Source organism: Lithobates pipiens, unplaced genomic scaffold, assembly GCF_037356315.1.
Source record: "Lithobates pipiens isolate NorthernLeopardFrog02 unplaced genomic scaffold, aLitPip1_a1.2 Scaffold_22, whole genome shotgun sequence".
Taxonomy (NCBI): Eukaryota; Metazoa; Chordata; class Amphibia; order Anura; family Ranidae; genus Lithobates; species Lithobates pipiens.
In genome coordinates, this window is record NW_027507784.1 from 90662575 (window position 1) to 90680455 (window position 17881).

Below are 17881 nucleotides of genomic sequence, written 5' to 3' on the forward strand. Positions count from 1 at the left end.
AGAGGTTTACTAACCTGCAGATAGTCACAACGACTCCAAGTAGCGTCACCATGCTCAGTACATGTTCCACAGCCAGCACGTCTTCATCATATACTGTGAGTGCAATCAGCACCGCCAGAACAGAGCCCGCCAGGAATCCCAGGTGTTTGGCAGCCACAGCCAGAAGTGGTGACAGGAAGCAGTTCATGTACTTGCTGGCGGGCTTGTACGCTCGGCTCAGCCTTGCCTGCAGCTGGTGGTCCAACTCATTAAAGTGGCGCAGGTAGCAGCGGCCATACAGAGACCAGCATCGGGCCCCGAGACTGCCAGGTTCCCGGCGAAGCACCTCTGTATAGCTGAAGAAGGCATAGAGGATCTGCCAGACCAATACAAGAGGGCAAAGCAACAGGTTGGCAAGCCCTATCCAAAGAATACGTTGGGACAGTTTCTCTGCCAGCTCCAGGCGTGATCCTGCACGCTTGTACTCTGGTTTTAGGCTCCACTCATTCTGGAACATGCAGCCGGGGCCCCAGAAGAAGATTAGCTGGAAGTTGTACTTGAGGCCCCGGGTATAAAAGATTGATTCGCCCAGCAGGGGGACTCTATGCTGCAGTGGTAGCAGGTTCTTATTAACCATGGCCACCATGTAGTTCTTGAAGCGCAGGATTCGATGGGAGACGTCCAACTCTGAAAGTTCCTTTTTATGAATGCAGATCTGATGCTCCTTCTGGATCTGAACAATCCTGCTCTGGACTTCCTCCCAAGTGTAATAGGGAAGGTCGGCCTGTGGAGAGCAGGATTTCATGGTGAGATGGAGAATAAATGTAATGGTAGATGCACAGCGATTGTTCATTCAGCACATTTTTAGCATTATTACTGCAGTGGTTTTCACTTTTTTACATGTTTGATTTCCCATTTACCTGACCTCCAAAAGTGAAGATAAGACATCTTATATGAAACATCTAAAAGTGGTAATTGTGCATAAGCGGTACCCCATCTACTCTATTGTTCTAACTAGGGGTGCACCGAATGAATGGGTTTTTTGGTGCCAAAACAGATACCGAAAATGAAAAATACACTAGGCCGAAAACCGTAACCGATACCGAAACAGCACCGATACCGAAACATATTTTTTAAACATTTTTTTTATACAGGAGATGGTCAGAGACTGGGGACATGGTACAGGAGATGGTCAGACTGGGGACATGGTACAGGAGATGGTCAGAGACAGAGGACATGGTACAGGAGATGGTCAGAGACAGAGGACATGGTACAGGAGATGGTCAGAGACTGGGGACATGGTACAGGAGATGGTCAGAGACTGGGGACATGGTACTGGAGATGGTCAGAGACAGGGGACATGGTACAAGAGATGGTCAGAGACAGGGGACATGGTACAAGAGATGGTCAGAGACAGGGGACATGGTACAAGAGATGGTCAGAGACAGGGGACATGGTACAGGAGATGGTCAGAGACTGGGGACATGGTACAGGAGATGGTCAGAGACTGGGGACATGGTACAGGAGATGGTCAGAGACAGGGGACATGGTACAGGAGATGGTCAGAGACAGGGGACATGGTACAGGAGATGGTCAGAGACAGGGGACATGGTACAGGAGATGGTCAGAGACAGGGGACATGGTACAGGAGATGGTCAGAGACAGGGGACATGGTACAGGAGATGGTCAGAGACAGGGGACATGGTACAGGAGATGGTCAGAGACTGCAGACATGGTACAGGAGATGGTCAGAGATTGGGGACATGGTACAGGAGATGGTCAGAGACTGGGGACATGGTACAGGAGGTGGTCAGAAACTGCACACATGATACAAGAGATCAATGTAGCCTCACCAGTGCCCATCAGATGCAGCCAGCCAGTGTCCCCAATTGCAGCCAGAGTGTCCCCCATTGCAGCCAGAGTGTCCCCCATTGCAGCCAGTGTGTCCCCCATTGCAGCCAGTGTGTCCCCCATTGCAGCTAGCCTGTGAAGGGAAGAGAGGAGAGGCACCTCCGTCGTCTGTGTGATCACAGCGCCGGGAACATCCTGCGGGTGATCTGTCTATCAAAGTACCCGGACAAGGGGGGGAGGCTGTATGTGACGGCGCGTGGCTGGGAACACACAGCTATTGAAATGGAAACTGTGATTTTCCCGGCGCTGTGATCAAACAGGCGGCGGAGGTGCACTTTAGGACACCCCCATGATGGGCGGCACCATCTCCATTATCGGCCGTTTTTCTCTTTCGGCAAATTGCCGAAAAGGGCATTTTCGGCCGATATGTTTCAGCGGCCGAAATTTCGGTGCATCCCTAGTCCTAACTACTTCCCGAATAACAGCAGTGCACTTTCTGTGCCTACAGCCTCATAGCTGTATATCTCAGATGCATAGATAGAACCTTCAGGGCCCCAGAGCAAGAAACCATAAAGGGCTCCCATGACTCCCGGCCAGGCCCCCACCCCCACAGTGACATTACACCAAAGCCCGGTCGCAAGTGCGACCTTTGCGACCCTGGTAATTCCACCACTGGTGTCAGTATTTTTTTTCTTATTTTTACCATTATTCATTTTTTTTTTCTTAATTTTTAGGGGCCTGACGTTGTTGAGATATCAAGAGTCTAAACAGATGTCTGGTGCTTCGCCCTTGATACAGAGAAAGTAGATTAAGGCCACAGCCCTCAAGCTCCTTCTCTGCAACCTCAGCTGCACAGGATGAATGGACAAGACTAGCATATGAATGAAGCATACAAAACACAGTTTACTATGCCTCCGTTACGAATGAACAGAGTTGTGATTGGTACAGATCACTGACTCTATTCATTAAGACAAGTAAGGGGCGGTAAATTACACACTGGCCACTCTCAATCCTGACAGATTCCTGCAGCAGCTGGTGGGAGAGAGGTGGGGGGAACCCGGCAGTGCAGGGGATGAGGGGGGGGGGGGGCCGGGGGAGTACACCAGAACCCGATCACAGCAGGATAGGATAGGAGGGGTGGCATGTATAGGAACCGAGCCCCTCTATTTTCCTCCTGCAGTTGCTGAAAGGCTGCAGGAGAAAGATAGAGAGAATTGGTTCTTATATATGTTGCCTCTCCTATCTGGGGTACTGGGGCCGCAAGGGCCCCCAGGAGCATGGGGCCTGGTTGCAGTTGTGACCATTGTAGGTACACCCCTGGTATATCTACAGCATGAGATCATCTAGGCCACTGTTGCCTCTGGCTGCTAATCTGAGGCAACATGGAGTGAGATTTGGTAATATCATTACTGTGCTGCTCATTGTTTTCTTGCTGGAGAGGAGGTTGTACCCAATGGCCTGCAGTGCAAGGATCTCCCTGCTTATGCTTCATCCTTTATGTGGACTTATGCTTCTTGCACCTCTTCTACTTCCTGATTATTCCCTCACCAGTCATCAGAGGGCAGCTCTGATATGAGGAAGCAAAGCCTTTCTCTAAGCGTGGCATTGTAAGTCAGTAATGGGGAAGAGAATAGCTGCAGGGAGGCTACAGACAGTACTTGTGACTTGTTCTTTGCCCTGAGCCTTTTTGGACACTATTTGGACAGTTCAGGTTCTCTTTAAAAGCTGTTGATATAAAATATCAGCCTGAAAGAAGTAATTTGTCTGCAGACTCTTAGATATGAAATGTTAGTAGAAAAGTAAAGCATAACCATTGTGTAGACCTTACTACCAAACCCACAGCTTGAAACTCAAGTCTCAAGCTGCGAGTGTGATGTTTTTTTGTCATGGATTGCCGGAGAGACTCCAGAACCCTTCCACAATTATATGATCTCACTTGGTCCTTGCAGTCAAGGGTTTGGGTATATTTGAAGTTGTGAAGCAATGTAAAAGCAGGATATTGCTGCTCCCATTTTATTTTAGTGGGTTTAATGATTTTCAATAAAAAAAGATAAACATTTCAAGAAAAAAACGTTTCAGAGCTTGGAAAAGGAAATGTATATTGCAATATATGTAAAAATAATATTGGCTGAAACGCACCATAGGGATGCGCAGAGCCTGCATGTAGAAGTTATAGATCTCCCAATAGCAGCAGATATTGTATATAAATTTAACAAGTCTGTGAATCCAGAAGACACCAGCAATCACCAGGAGACAAGTGAGGAACCAATTCTCTTGTATTCTGTGAAGATAATGAAGACAAAGCAAACAGTTAATCACTAGGAGTGAAAAGACAAATATGTTGACAATTTATTTTTATATATGTGACATCTTTTCATAATCTTTGCATTCAGATAAGGCATTTGAGAGTGAAACATATGTTTAGAAAGTGACCTATTCATTCAATATTCTTGAATTTATTGTGATATCTGTCAATTATTTATATATTTTATGGAAGTTATTTATGAGAGAGAGAGAGATGGAGAACGAGAGAGAGAACGAGAGATAGTTGGGAGCATGAAATTGTCCAAAATCTCTTGGTATGCTGATGCCTTAAGAGTTCCCTTCACTGGAACTAAAAGGGTCAAGCCCAACCCCTGAAAAACAACCCCCACACCATAATCCCCCCTCCACCAAATGATTTGGACCAGTGCACAAGGCAGGTTACATAAAGACATGGATGAGCAAGTTTGGGGTGGAGGAACTTGACTGGCTTGCACAGAGTCCTGACCTCAACCTGATAGAAAACCTTTGGGATGACAATCTCTGCCTGACCTCACAAATGCGCTTCTGGAAGAACGGTCAAACATTCCCATAGACACACTCCTAAACCTTGTGGACAGCCTTCCTAGAAGAGTTGAAGCTGTTATAGCTGCAAAAGGTGGGCCAAATCAATATTGAACCCTATGGATGAAGACTGGGATGCCATTAAAGTTCATGTGCGTGTAAAGGCAGGCGTCACAATACTTTTGGCAATATAGTGTACATATACTAGGGCCAAGTTAGATAGGAGCAAATTAACCTACCTCCATGTTTTTGGTGTGTGGGAGAAAACCAGAGCACCTGGAGGAACACACACAGACACAGAGAGAACATGCAAATTCCAGGCAGGTAGTGCTGTGGCTGTGATTCGAACCACCAACTCCTAGCCAGAAGTGCTAACCATTTAAAGTAAGTATATATATATATATATATATATATATATATATATATATATATATATATATATATATATATATATATATAAAAATTGCTTACTTAAATATATAAAACATCTTGCAAGTAATAGTCTGGTGAATGTGTAACTTATTACATAAAAAAAAAAATATATGTGTGTGTGTAATATATAATATAATTTATCACACACACACACACATTTTTTTATGTAATAAGTTACACATTCACCAGACTTACTTGCAAGATGTTTTATATATTTAAGTAAGCAATTTTTTTTAAAGGCCTCCAATACTCTATATAACTAAATATCAATCACTATTACCAAACATAAATTCTCAGAAAGAACTTACAATTGCATCCCTATTGCACTTTTATTAACTTTGTCAATCAAAATGATGTATTTGTCTTTAACCACTTGCCGACCGCCGCACGACGATATACGTCGGCAGAATGGCACGGGCAGGCATATGGGCGTATATGTAAGTCCCTGCCTTCCCGCGGGTGGGGGGCCCGACAGTAATAACTGTTAGGGCAGTTAGGGTTAGCCCCCTTTAGTTCTAATGTGCCCCCCTAACCCCCCCAATAAAGGTTTACCGCATAAAGCCCCCTGATTGCCCCCTAGTTAACCCTTTCACCAGTGATCACCATATAATGGTTACAGGTGACGCTGGTTGGTTAGTTATTTTTTTTATAGTTTCAGGGCACCCGCCATTTATTACCTAATAATAAAGGTTTAACCCCCTGATCACCCGGCGGGTGTCATTTGTGACTGTAATAACTGTTAGGGCAGTTAGGGTTAGCCCCCTTTAGTTCTAAGGTACCCCCCTAACCCCCCCAATAAAGGTTTAACCCCGTGATCACCCCCCGTCGCCAGTGTCACTAAGGCTGGGTTCACATTGCAGCGGTTTATGAGAACGGATGTGATTCGCACCGCACTGCAGTGCAAATCACATCCGATCTCTGTGCGATTCGAGTTCAGCCATACAGATAGTATGGCTGAATTCGCGTTGCACCCGCCGCAAACTCGCACGGGACCCTTTTTTTGGTCCGCAGCAGAATTGGATCGCATGGGTGTTCACACCATGCGATCCGAGTTTGCAGATCGCACTGCGATATGCGAACTGATCTGGGGGTGTCATTAACATTTCACTGACACTCCCAGCAGTTCGCATAGGGCAGTGTGAACTGCCGCCGGGAGGCATGCGATGTGGGAACCCGCCGCGGATTTGTGGCGTTCCTGCATCGCTCCAGTGTGAACCCAGCCTAATAAGCGATCGTTTTTCTGATCGCTGTACACAGGTGACGCTAGTTAGGCAGGTAGGTATTTAGGTTCGCCGCAGCTTTTTATAGCGCCAGGGACCCCCATATACTACCGCATAAAGCCCCCTGATTGCCCCCTAGTTAACCCTTTCACCAGTGATCACCATATAACTGTTACAGGTGACGCTGGTTGGTTAGTTCTTTTTTTATAGTTTCAGGGCACCCGCCATTTATTACCTAGTCTCACTAGTGTACCCCTAAATTTAGGGGTGTCTACTTTCCAAAATGGGGTCATTTGGGGGGGGTTTGTGCCATCTTGGCATTTTATGGCCTTCAAAACTGTAACGCCCTTAGAAAGCCTGAAGGCGGTGCTTGGTTTTCGGGGCCCCGTACGCGGCTAGGCTCCCAAAAAGTCCCACATATGTGGTATCCCCATACTCAGGAGAAGGAGCAGAATTTATTTTGGGGTGTCATTTCACATATGCCCATGGCATGCGTGAGCAATATATCATTTAGTGACAACTTTGTGAAAAAAAAAAAAAAAAGTTTGTAATTTTCCCGCAACTTGTGGCAAAATATAAAATATTCCATGGACTCAACATGCCTCTCAGCAAATAGCTTGGGGTGTCTACTTTCTAAAATGGGGTCATTTGTGGGGATTTTGTGCCATCTTGGCATTTTATGGCCTTCAAAACTGTGATAGGTAGTGATAGGTAGTGAGGAGTAAAATAAAAAATGTATGCCCTTAGAAATCCTGAAGGCGGTGCTTGGATTTCGGGGTCCCGTACGCGGCTAGGCTCCCAAAAAGTCCCACACATGTGGTATCCCCGTACTCAGGAGAAGCAGCAGAATGTATTTTGGGGTGTCATTTCACATATGCCCATAGCATGTGTGAGCAATATATCATTTAGTGACAACTTTGTGCAAAAAAAAAAAGTTTGTAATATTCCCGCAACTTGTGGCAAAATATAAAATATTCCATGGACTCAACATGCCTCTGAGTAAATAGCTTGGGGTGTCTTCTTTCCAAAATGGGGTCATTTTGGGGGGGTTTGTGCTATTTTGGCATTTTATGGCCTTCGAAACTGTCATAGGTAGTGAGGAGTTAAATCAAAAATTTGCACCCTTAGAAATCCTGAAGGTGGTGATTGGTTTTCGGGGTGCCATGCGCAACTAGACTCCCAAAAAGCCCCACACAAGTGGTATCCCCATACTCGGGAGAAGTAGCGGAATATATTTTGGGGTGCAATTCCACATATAACCATGGCATGTGTGAGCAATATATCATTTAGTGACAACTTTTTGTAAAAATTATTTTTTTTTTTTGTCATTATTCAATCCCTTAGGACAAAAAAAATAAATATTCAATGGGCTCAACATACCCATCAGCAATTTCCTTGGGGTGTCTACTTTCCAAAATGGGGTCATTTGGGGGGGGGGGGTTGTACTGCCCTGCCATTTTAGCACCTCAAGAAATGAGATAGGCAGTCATAAATTAAAAGCTGTGTAAATTCCAGAAAATAGTAGTGAGAAGTGAAATCAAAAATTTACGCCCTTAGAAAGCCTGAAGGCGGTTCTTGGCTTTCGGGGCCCCATACGCGGCTAGGCTCCCAAAAAGTCCCACATATGTGGTATCCCCGTACTCAGGAGAAGCAGCAGAATTTTGGGGTGTCATTTCACATATGCCCATAGCATGTGTGAGCAATATATCATTTAGTGACAACTTTGTGTAAAAAAAAAAAAAAATATTTTTTTTTGTCATTATTCAATCGCTTGAGGCAAAAAAATAAAATATTCAATGGGCTCAACATGCCACTTATCAATTTCCTTAGGGGGTCTACTTTCCAAAATGGGGTCATTTGGGGGGGTTTTGTACTGCCCTGCCATTTTAGCACCTCAAGAAATGAGATAGGCAGTCGTAAACTAAAAGCTGCGTAAATTCCAGAAAACGTACCTTAGTTTGTAGATGTGACAACTTTTGCGCAAACCAATAAATATACAGTTATTGACTTTTTTTTTTACCAAAGACATGTGGCTGAATACATTTTGGCCTAAATGTATGACTAAAATTGAGTTTATTGGATTTTTCTAATAACAAAAAGTAGAAAATATCATATTTTTTCAAAATTTGCGGTCTTTTTACGTTTATATCGCAAAAAATAAAAATCGCAGAGTCAGTCAAATACCTTTAAAAGAAAGCTCTATTTGTGGGAAGAAAAGGACGCAAATTTCGTTTGGGTACAACATTGCATGACCGCGCAATTACCAGTTAAAGCAGCGCAGTGCCAAAGTGTAAAAAGACCTCTGGTCATTGACCAGCAAAATGGTCCGGTCTGAAAGTGGTTAAAGTATTTTTTAAAAAGGTATTCAGACATCTGTATTACAAAATAACTGTAATATACAGTAAAACTTGTCTCTATTGTATTATAGCTCTGATGAAGGGGGATTTGTGCATGATTTATTTTACTATTATCTGTTCTCTGGCTTGCTTTTTTTATACATTTTACCCCTCTCATTTTGTTTTATTGTTTTCACCTATATAACATCCCTTCTAATAGAAAAAAAGCATGACAGGACCTCTTAAATATGGGATCTGGGGTCAAAAAGACCTCACATTTACACTAAAATGCAATAAAAAAAAAAAATGGCCCTTTAAGAGCTATGGGTGGAAGTGACATTTTGACGTCACTTCCACCATGCATTGTTATGGAGACGGGTGGGGGCCATCTTCCTCTCACTCGTTTTCATGCCCAGCAAGGGCGAAGATCCAATTGCCTCAGCCGCTGCCGACGGCTTCGATAAGCGGCAGAGGGCACTGGAGCGCGGCAGCACCCTCTCCTGCCACTGATAAAAGTGATCTGGCGGCGAATCCGCCACAGAGACCACTCTTATCGGAAAGCAGACCACTGGCCAAAGAAGGGGATAATGGGGTTATGGCAGCTAGCTGCTGCCATAACAACGATATTCCGCTTCAAAGTAAGTGCCTATATCGGTGTGCGGCGGTCCGGAAGTGCTTAAACAATATCCAATGCTGCACTGAAACAATCTGTGAATTCCTAGAACAGATAAACATATTAGATGCAAGAGGACTTGTAAGCTAGGCAGGTTTTTCTGAACTAATCTTCTCTATAAAAATGTACTTTTTATATAAAACCAGCAATCAGGCCATAGCGTTGCAATAAAGCGTTCCCATAAACTATGATGGATGGTCAGCTCGAAGTTTAGAGAGCATGTGTCTGGGATTGTCGGCATTCTCAATAGATCAGCCTGGCTTATCAGCATCTACTTTAGAGGAGAGAAGGTCAGGGTTGCAATACTCCATGCCCCAGGATCCGGCGTGTTTGCATGCGCCACATGCAGAGCCCACCATGAAGTTGGCGCAGCACTGCACTAATCACAGGCAGTGAGACATTGCCCCGATGCGCGGCTGCAGAGATCGTGCAATGTCTCACTGCCTGTGCTGTGCCGCGCCGACTTCCTGGTGGGCTCTGCACATGGAGCATGCAAACACGCCTGAGCTCATCCCTAGCCAGGAACTAGTTTCATCTTTATTTGAGATTTATTTTGAGAAGGGCAGGGGGGAGGCCCAATATTACCCTATATACCAATGGTACATATATTCTTTATATTTGCATAGCAAAAGATACCGGTCTCTGCAGACTCCAGGTGGTAGGACGGCGTCAGGCAATGTCACTTTGTTGTTTTCGCTCTGGCTGTGGTTTACCATCTTGTTTGCGAAGAGAATATCATAATCAACACAGCTCACCAGGAAGGTTGTGAAACTAACCACAAAGATGAACTGCCTGCATAGGTCAAGAAGAGAATGTAAATAGATTAGGAACACAAGCATAGGCCCAGCTCATCAATGAAAAGCATGCTACCACTAAAATTCCCAAAAGCAATAAGAAAACAAAAAGTGACATTTCTCTCGCACAGGGGAAGAGCAGAGATCCTAATGGCCACAATACAGGGCAAAATGATGTCAATGTCAAGACAAAAAAAGAAGCAAAAAGAACTAAAAACATACATTATTTCTATTAGGTCTACTGCACGAACTGGCCAAGACAGCAGAGGTGACGGGGTTGATCTACTAAACCTGGAGAATGAAAATCTGGTGCAGCTCTACATAGGAACCAATTGGCTTCCAGTTTTTTTTTTTGGTTTTTTTGTCAAAGCTTAATAGAGCAAGCTGAATTTAAAAGCTGATTGGCTACCATGCACAGCTGCAGCAGATTTTGCACTCTCCAGCTTAAAGAGGAAGTAAACCCTGATGGGTTTACTTCCTCTTTGATTCCCTGCAAAGGTAAAGCATAATGGACTACTATGCATCGCATAGTAGTCCATTATGTGTCACTTACCTGACACAGGAGCCAGCGAAGTTTCCGCTGCCCCCTTGTGTATGGAGCCTCCATCTTCTTGGTGGGTCTTGCTGCTCCGGTGCTGTCGCCGTTAACTGCGGCGCGCTCAGTGCGCCTGGGCGCCGATGTCTACAGCGCATGCGCCGTAGACAGCAGTGCCTGTCTTTCGGCAAATATCTCCTAAACCGTGTAGGTTTAGGAGATATTTCTTGTCCCTACAGGTAAGCCTTAATCTAGGCTTACCTGTAGGTCAAAGTGGTTTGTAAGGGTTTACAACCACTTTAAGCCTAGGTTCACATTGGAGCGATTTGAGAGATCACAGCCTATTGGAGGCAATGGCACTGTTCCAATTGGTGCGACAACGATTTTGCCGCTCGGCACTGATTTGCAAAAGTAGTTCCTGCACTACTTTTGCCGATTTCAGGTGCGACATCAATAGACATCTGTGCATGAAGCCACACAGATGTCTATCAAGCAGCACCTGAAATCACGCTGACCTTGCTACTATGAAATCGTGTTCCTTCAAGTGAAATAGCACGATCTCAAAGTAGCATCAATGTGAACCAGAGCTAAGGCTGGGTTCACACTGGTATGACAAATGCTCCGACTTTGGGATCACATGTTGCATGATGTGTAAAAAAATAAAAATAAAAATAAAATCAATGGTTCCCTATGAGACCCGTCTTAACTGGTCCGACACAAGTTGGTCCGACTTTGAAAAAGGTTCATGCACAACTACTTCAGCCTATTGAACATCACTGAAGTCCAATCATCATCTTAACTAGTAGAGTCCCCCCCCTCCCCCTCCAATTCCATACCAGGCCCTTTGGGTCCAATATGGATCTTGAGGTGAAACCTGAAGCCAAAAATGTCATAAAAAAAAAAAAAAAAAAAAAAAAGGGCCCATATACCAGGGGCTGGTATGAAGAAAAAAAAAAGAGAAAGAGAAGGGTGTGGGGTTTCCCCCAAAATTTATACCAGCCCCTTATCCAGGCATGCAGCCTGGCAGGTCAGGAAAGGGAAAGACGTGGAGCATACCAGGACACATGCCCTCAACGTGGGGGGGCGCGGGGGTTGGTGTGGTGGTTCAATTAAAAGTATTATACCACTCCAGGTAGCAGTGCAGAAATGTCACCTTCCCTGTGCTAGGGTGCCGTCTCTGTAAGCAAGATACCAGCAAACAAAGAAATCCGGAAAGCTGCAGGTGCTGTCAATCAGAACCTGTGACGGGGGATCAGGTTGCTGGGCCGAGTCTCGCTGTCTGTGTCAATGGACACAGCAGCAGGACTTGCGAGCGAGCCCGCACTGCTGCCCCCAGAGAAAGCGGCTTTCCCTGGGGGCACCCGATGAAAAGGAGGGGCCTGGAGTGCTGGTGGGGAACCCCAGAAGAGGAGGATTGGGGCTGCTCTGTACAAAGCTATTGCACAAGCAGCTAAGTATTACACTTTTTTTTTTTTTTTTATAAAAATAAAGAAGAAGGAAGGTTTACAACCACTTTAAGGGTGGGCAGCTAGAATGAATAAAACACCTGACCAATTTGTGTTGGGAACGCCTATGCTTTCCGTGGTCCTTGTTTTTTAATACACAACATAAAACAGGAAAGGCATGGGAAGTATAACAGAACACAAATAAAAAGATTTAAAGTGAGACAAACTTACAGTAACTCAAAGATCTCTCCAATCAACATGCAGGTGAATCCATTCTTCTGGTGCAGGTTGTACACCTGGGAGGCCTGGGTTAAGTATCATATCATGTGTAATATACAGTATAGGGGGCTTGCAGTGAGTAATGATCTCCCAGCGTCTCTGTAGGGCTTAGTACATAAGAACACCAAATGTCAGGCAGTGATGGATTCCCTGAAACAAGGAAAGCAACAGGTGTGCACAGCCAAAATGTTTTACACTCATGCATTATTTCCAACACTGGATATTTGGGAGCTGCAGTCCAGTTATTTGTGTGTATTTGTTGCAGAGTGTGTAAAATGGACTATACAGCACATTTACCTCTGCCCCACCTGACATAGTTCCACTAAACACCTATTAAAGCATAATAATAAGTATACAGTATATTAAATATCCCAAAAATTGGGTCCATGTAGTTCTTTGCTCAACTGCAGAATTACTGTATACTTGGATGCACGGATAACATATCAGGAGAAAAGTCCACGCCAAATTTTGCCTATTTATTCCTAAAAACTCATTAACCACTTCAATACAGGGCACTTAAACACCTTCCTGCCCAGACCAATTTTGAGCTTTCAGCGCTGTCGCACTTTGAATGACAATTGCGCGGTCATGCTACACTGTACCCAAATGAAATTTTTATCATTTTTTTCCCACAAATAGAGCTTTCTTTTGGTGGTATTTGATCACCTCTACGGTTTTTATTTTTTGCGCTACAAATAAAAAAATACCGAAAATTTTGAAAAAAAAAATGTTTTTTTTTGTTTCAGTTTCAAAACTTTGTAAATAAGTACGTTTTCTCCTTCACTGATGGGCACTGATGGGGCTACACTGATGGGCACTGATAAGGTGGCACTGATGGGCACCAATGTGGCACCAATGAAGTGGCACTGATAGGCGGCACTGATGAGCGACACGGATGAGCGACACGGATGGGCGACACGGATGGGCGACACGGACGGACACTGATAGGTGGCACAAATTGGCACTGATAGCTGGCACAGATGGGCGGCACGGATGGGCATGGATAGGCGGCACAGGTGGGCATGGATAGGCGGCACAGGTGGGCATAGATAGGCGGCACAGGTGGGCATAGATAGGCGGCACAGGTGGGCATAGATAGGCGGCACAGGTGGGCATGGATAGGCGGCACAGGTGGGCACTCATAGGTGGCACAGGTGGGCACTCATAGGCGGCACAGGTGGGCACTCATAGGCGGCACAGGTGGGCACTCAGGCGGCACAGGTGGGCACTCATAGGCGGCACAGGTGGGCACTCATAGGCGGCATCGGTGTTATAGTAATGGATGCCAATCAGTGCCAAACAATAATGCATGCCAATCAGTGATGCCCATTGTGGCCACTGATTGGCATCCATTATGGGCACTGATTGGCACCCATTGTGCTGACTGGCACCCTGGTGGTCTAGGGAGGATTATGGATTTTTATTACCTTTTCCCTGGTGGTCTAGTGGTATCCCTGGTGGTCCAGTGTGGGCATCCTCGGGGGGGCTGTGCTGATAATCGATCAGCACAGACCCCCCCCTGTCAGAGGAGCAGCCGATCGGCTCTCCTCTACTCGCGTCTGACAGACGCGAGTGAGGGAAAGCCGATCACCGGCTCTTCCCATTTACACTGTGATCAGCCGTGATTGGACACGGCTGATCACATGGTAAAGAGTCTCCGTCGGAGACTCTTTACCGAGATCGTAGTTGCCGGGTGTCAGACTGACACCCCGCAACAACGATCGCCGCGATGCGCGCCCCCGGGGGCGCGCAGCGGCTTATTATCCTAATCACGTCATATGACGTGAGGTTAGGATAATGAAACCACTTTGCCGCCGTCAATTTGTAATAGGGCGGGCGGCAAGTGGTTAAAGTAATACTAAACACACACTGCTTAAGGCCCCTTTCACACTTGTACGACTTGTCCAGCTACTGTACTTGGGACTGCAAAGTCGCATGACAAGCCGTTCCCCATGATTTCCAATGACAACCATTCATATTATTACAATTTCAAGTCGTGCCAACTTCAAACGTAGTCCCTGCACTACTTTGGTCCGACTTTGATGCGAGTTACACAGGCATTCCCTGAAATTGCGACAAGAAATGCGTCAAAATTGCGCGACTTTGAAGTCGTGGTAATGTGAAAGGGGCCGAAGTTATATTATCCTTTCTCTTTCTGTATGTTGATATACCGTATTTACCAAACACCTTTTCTTATCAGCAGTATATAGCAGTCTATGTCTGGTTAAAGCTTGTAGGAGGAGTTTTCATTCTCCTCTGACTGTCCCATGAGGTTGCGGGACCCCTGACCCTCTGTCTGGACAGTGCTGATTGGCCCTGTGCTGATCACATACATTACACACACACACACACACACACACACACACACATATATATATATATATATATCTCATCAATAAAGTGATTTAAATCATCATACGAATACATATTTGAAATTAATCTTAATTATTTTTGGCAATAGCATGATGTGGGCGAATTTATGCCAGTCACAGGCTGTGTCACGCCCCTCTAGCCTGAGTCTTAGAATAACAGGGAGGTGAAGCCTTCATCAATTTATATGTTATATCGTGCTCCCATTGTGTTTATCTGGTTAGTGGGCATGCAGAAGGAGGGAGGGGGTGGGTTGTCATTTACCACAGTGTGTACACCCACATGTGTGCCTCTATAGTCAAATGGGCTGCAAAGATGTGATAAGGAAGAAATGCTTAGGGAAGGAAATACACTGAAAACATGATCATGAGTAGAGCTGCCAACACTGCTCTGCAAAATCCCCAACTGCACTGGGGACATGGACAGGAGGATCAACCAGGTTTTTTTGCAGAGTAAAGAAAATGAAGCCCATAGTGACTGGGTGAGTATGAACAGCGTGTAATACACCATTTATTGATAGATTATGATGTGGTTTTAAAGCGGTCCTAAAGCCTTAAAGGTTCCATGAAGTAAGGTGAAAAACCTTCTTTGCTGTAGCTCCCCCCCCCCCCCTTCTTTCCTACTTGAGCCTGATCCAATCCAGCGATGTACACAAGAGCAGCTGGCTCTCATTGGGCAGATTGATAGGAGAAGGAGTCAATCAAATGCTGTGACACTGGAGCAGGGGGTGGGGCTGATCCACTGGCTCTGTGTCAATAGATGCAGATGGGGCAGCTTGGGAGCGAGCATGCACAGGTGCCCCCATGGAAAGCGCATTTTCTTGGGGGGAACCTACCAAAGAGGAGGGGCCTGGAGTGTCACAGGAGAAGAGGATTGGGGCTGCTCTGTGCAAAAGCATTGTACAAAGCAGGCAAGTATAGACAGGTTTGTCATGTTAATAAATTAAAAAATTTCATATTTGTTTTTTTTTTTTTAACACTTTAATGACACTTTAAAGGATACTCGAGAGAAGAAGAGATCCAGGTTCTCAATATGGTTCCATGGTGCTGGAAAGGAGAAATCAAATAACTTTAACATAGTAAGATAAATATTGCATTCATCCATAATGAATGACAGAGAAGGAACACTCACATTTACTGCCCTCGGGAACATGCACCAGCAGGTCATCCTCCCCCATCGGCGAGTCTGTGTACGAGGCCTCCAGCCTCTGGTATGGCGTGTCAAACACCGCCATGACTTTTCCTCTTTACACTCGGGGCTCAGCATTCAGAAATGTGGCAGTACTAGAAATCTGGGAGGAGAAGAAGAAGGTCACATTAGTTCGTGAACTTGGCCAACCTGAAACTTTAGCATGGAATAGTACTATCATTGCTTGAGTAGACCATGCCAACCTGTGCCACCTAAAGTCCTCTCTTTGCTGGAAACATGGTGTTCAGGGAACACCTAATCTTCAGCTACTGATTCTGCTGGCCTGAGATTCCCAGCTCCATCTATGAAAATCTCGAAGCAGTTTCAATATCCAACTCCCGTATGATGTCTAATTTTGCACAATTAAAATAAAATGATTCAGACATCTGCCAAACACACAACATCTACAGCAGTAGTCTCCAATCTGTGGCCCTTTGCTTTATTTTATCCGACCCTTGGGGCACCATTTCATCCACTGAAACCAACAAAGGGACACAATTCCCCCTCCCCCAATGAAGGACACAATTACTCCCAATGACACCAACGATGGGGCATAATTCCTCTCAATGACACCAATAATAGGGCGCAATTTCTCCCACTGACACCAAAGATGAGGCATTATTTTTTTCTCCACTGACGTCGGGACCTTTTCTGCTCCCAATGGCCACAGTCTGGCCCCCCTAAAGTCTGAACTGGCCTCTTGTTTAGAAAGTTTGGAGCCTCTGATCCACAGAATACATTACAGTAAAACCTTAGTTTGAGAGTGTTTTGCAACATTTTTAAAAGCAGGAGTTCCGGCGTTTTTTTTTTTTTTTTTTTTAAAAGCCAGAAGCTACAAATACTGCAGCTGCTGACTTTTAAAATAATGACACTTACCCGCCCAGCGCGCCCACGATGTCGGCATCCGAAGCCGATCTCTCGATCGTCTCTCGGGTGCTGCCGCCGCCATCTTGGGTATGGGAATCAGGAAGTGGAGCCTTGTGGCTTCATTTCCCGGTTCCCTACTGCGCATGCGCGAGTTGCGCTGCGCAATAAGGATGGTCCCCGCTGTCTCTGGGATCCGTGTGTTTCCCAGCAGGCAGCGGGGGACCTTCGGAAAGGGGTGTAGATTCTGCGGAAAGGGGCGTACCTTCTGCAGAATCTATGCCGGAAGTGGGTGCAGATACCTGTACTGTACAGGTACCTGCACCCCCCTCCCCCCTGAAAGGTGCCAATTGTGGCGCCGGAGGGGGGGAGGGTTCCAATGAGCGGAAGCTCCACTTTAGGGTGGACCTCCGCTTTAAATACATTTTGACTTGATATACAAGCGATGTCTTGATATACAAGTAGCGTCATGTCACAACCGAGTATAAAAAAGAGAAGAGAGGCGCCTCCAAGTGTAGCAATATGGCTACATTTAACCACTTCAATACAGGACATTTATACACCCTTCCTTCCCAGACCAATTTTTAGCTTTCAGCGCTCTCACACTTTGAATGCCAGTTACTCAGTCATGCAACACTGTACCCAAACAACATTTTTATCATTTTTTTCATACAAATAGAGCTTTCTTTTGGTGATTTTTAATCACCACTGGGTTTTTTATTTATTTGCGATATAAGTGAAAAAAGAGCGAAAATTTTGAAAAAAAAATTATATATTATATATACATATACATATACACACACCTTTTTTTAGTTTCTATGATAATATTTTGCAAATAAGTCAAGCAAGCAATGGTGCAAATCATTGAAAATTGATCACACTTGATGCACTGACGGCCTATATCATTTCTTGAGGCCCTGAAATGTCAGGAAAGTACAAATACCCCCCAAATGACCCCTTTTTGAAAAATAGACAGTCCAAGGTATTTAGCAAGAGGCATGATGAGTTTTTTGAAGTTGTAATTTTTCCCCACAATTCTTGGGAAAATTAAGATTTTTTTTTTTTCCCACAAAATTGTCATAACAAGTT

The 17881-nt window shown here is 45.1% G+C and overlaps 1 protein-coding gene across 3 annotated transcripts in view; it reads right to left on the minus strand.

Moving 5' to 3' along the window:
* Positions 1 to 17881, minus strand: part of ATG9A (autophagy related 9A) — a 70896-nt gene that overhangs the window by 29566 nt on the left and 23449 nt on the right. For all 3 annotated transcript variants that reach the window (XM_077447874.1, XM_077447873.1, XM_077447875.1), the window contains 6 exons: positions 15872 to 16031; positions 15743 to 15786; positions 12323 to 12387; positions 9954 to 10109; positions 3970 to 4111; positions 15 to 763 (listed from right to left, as the gene is read on the minus strand). In XM_077447874.1, coding sequence (XP_077304000.1) covers positions 15 to 763; positions 3970 to 4111; positions 9954 to 10109; positions 12323 to 12387; positions 15743 to 15786; positions 15872 to 15974 — 1259 coding nt within the window. In that variant the 5' untranslated portion in view covers positions 15975 to 16031. The remainder of the gene's footprint in view (positions 1 to 14; positions 764 to 3969; positions 4112 to 9953; positions 10110 to 12322; positions 12388 to 15742; positions 15787 to 15871; positions 16032 to 17881) is intronic.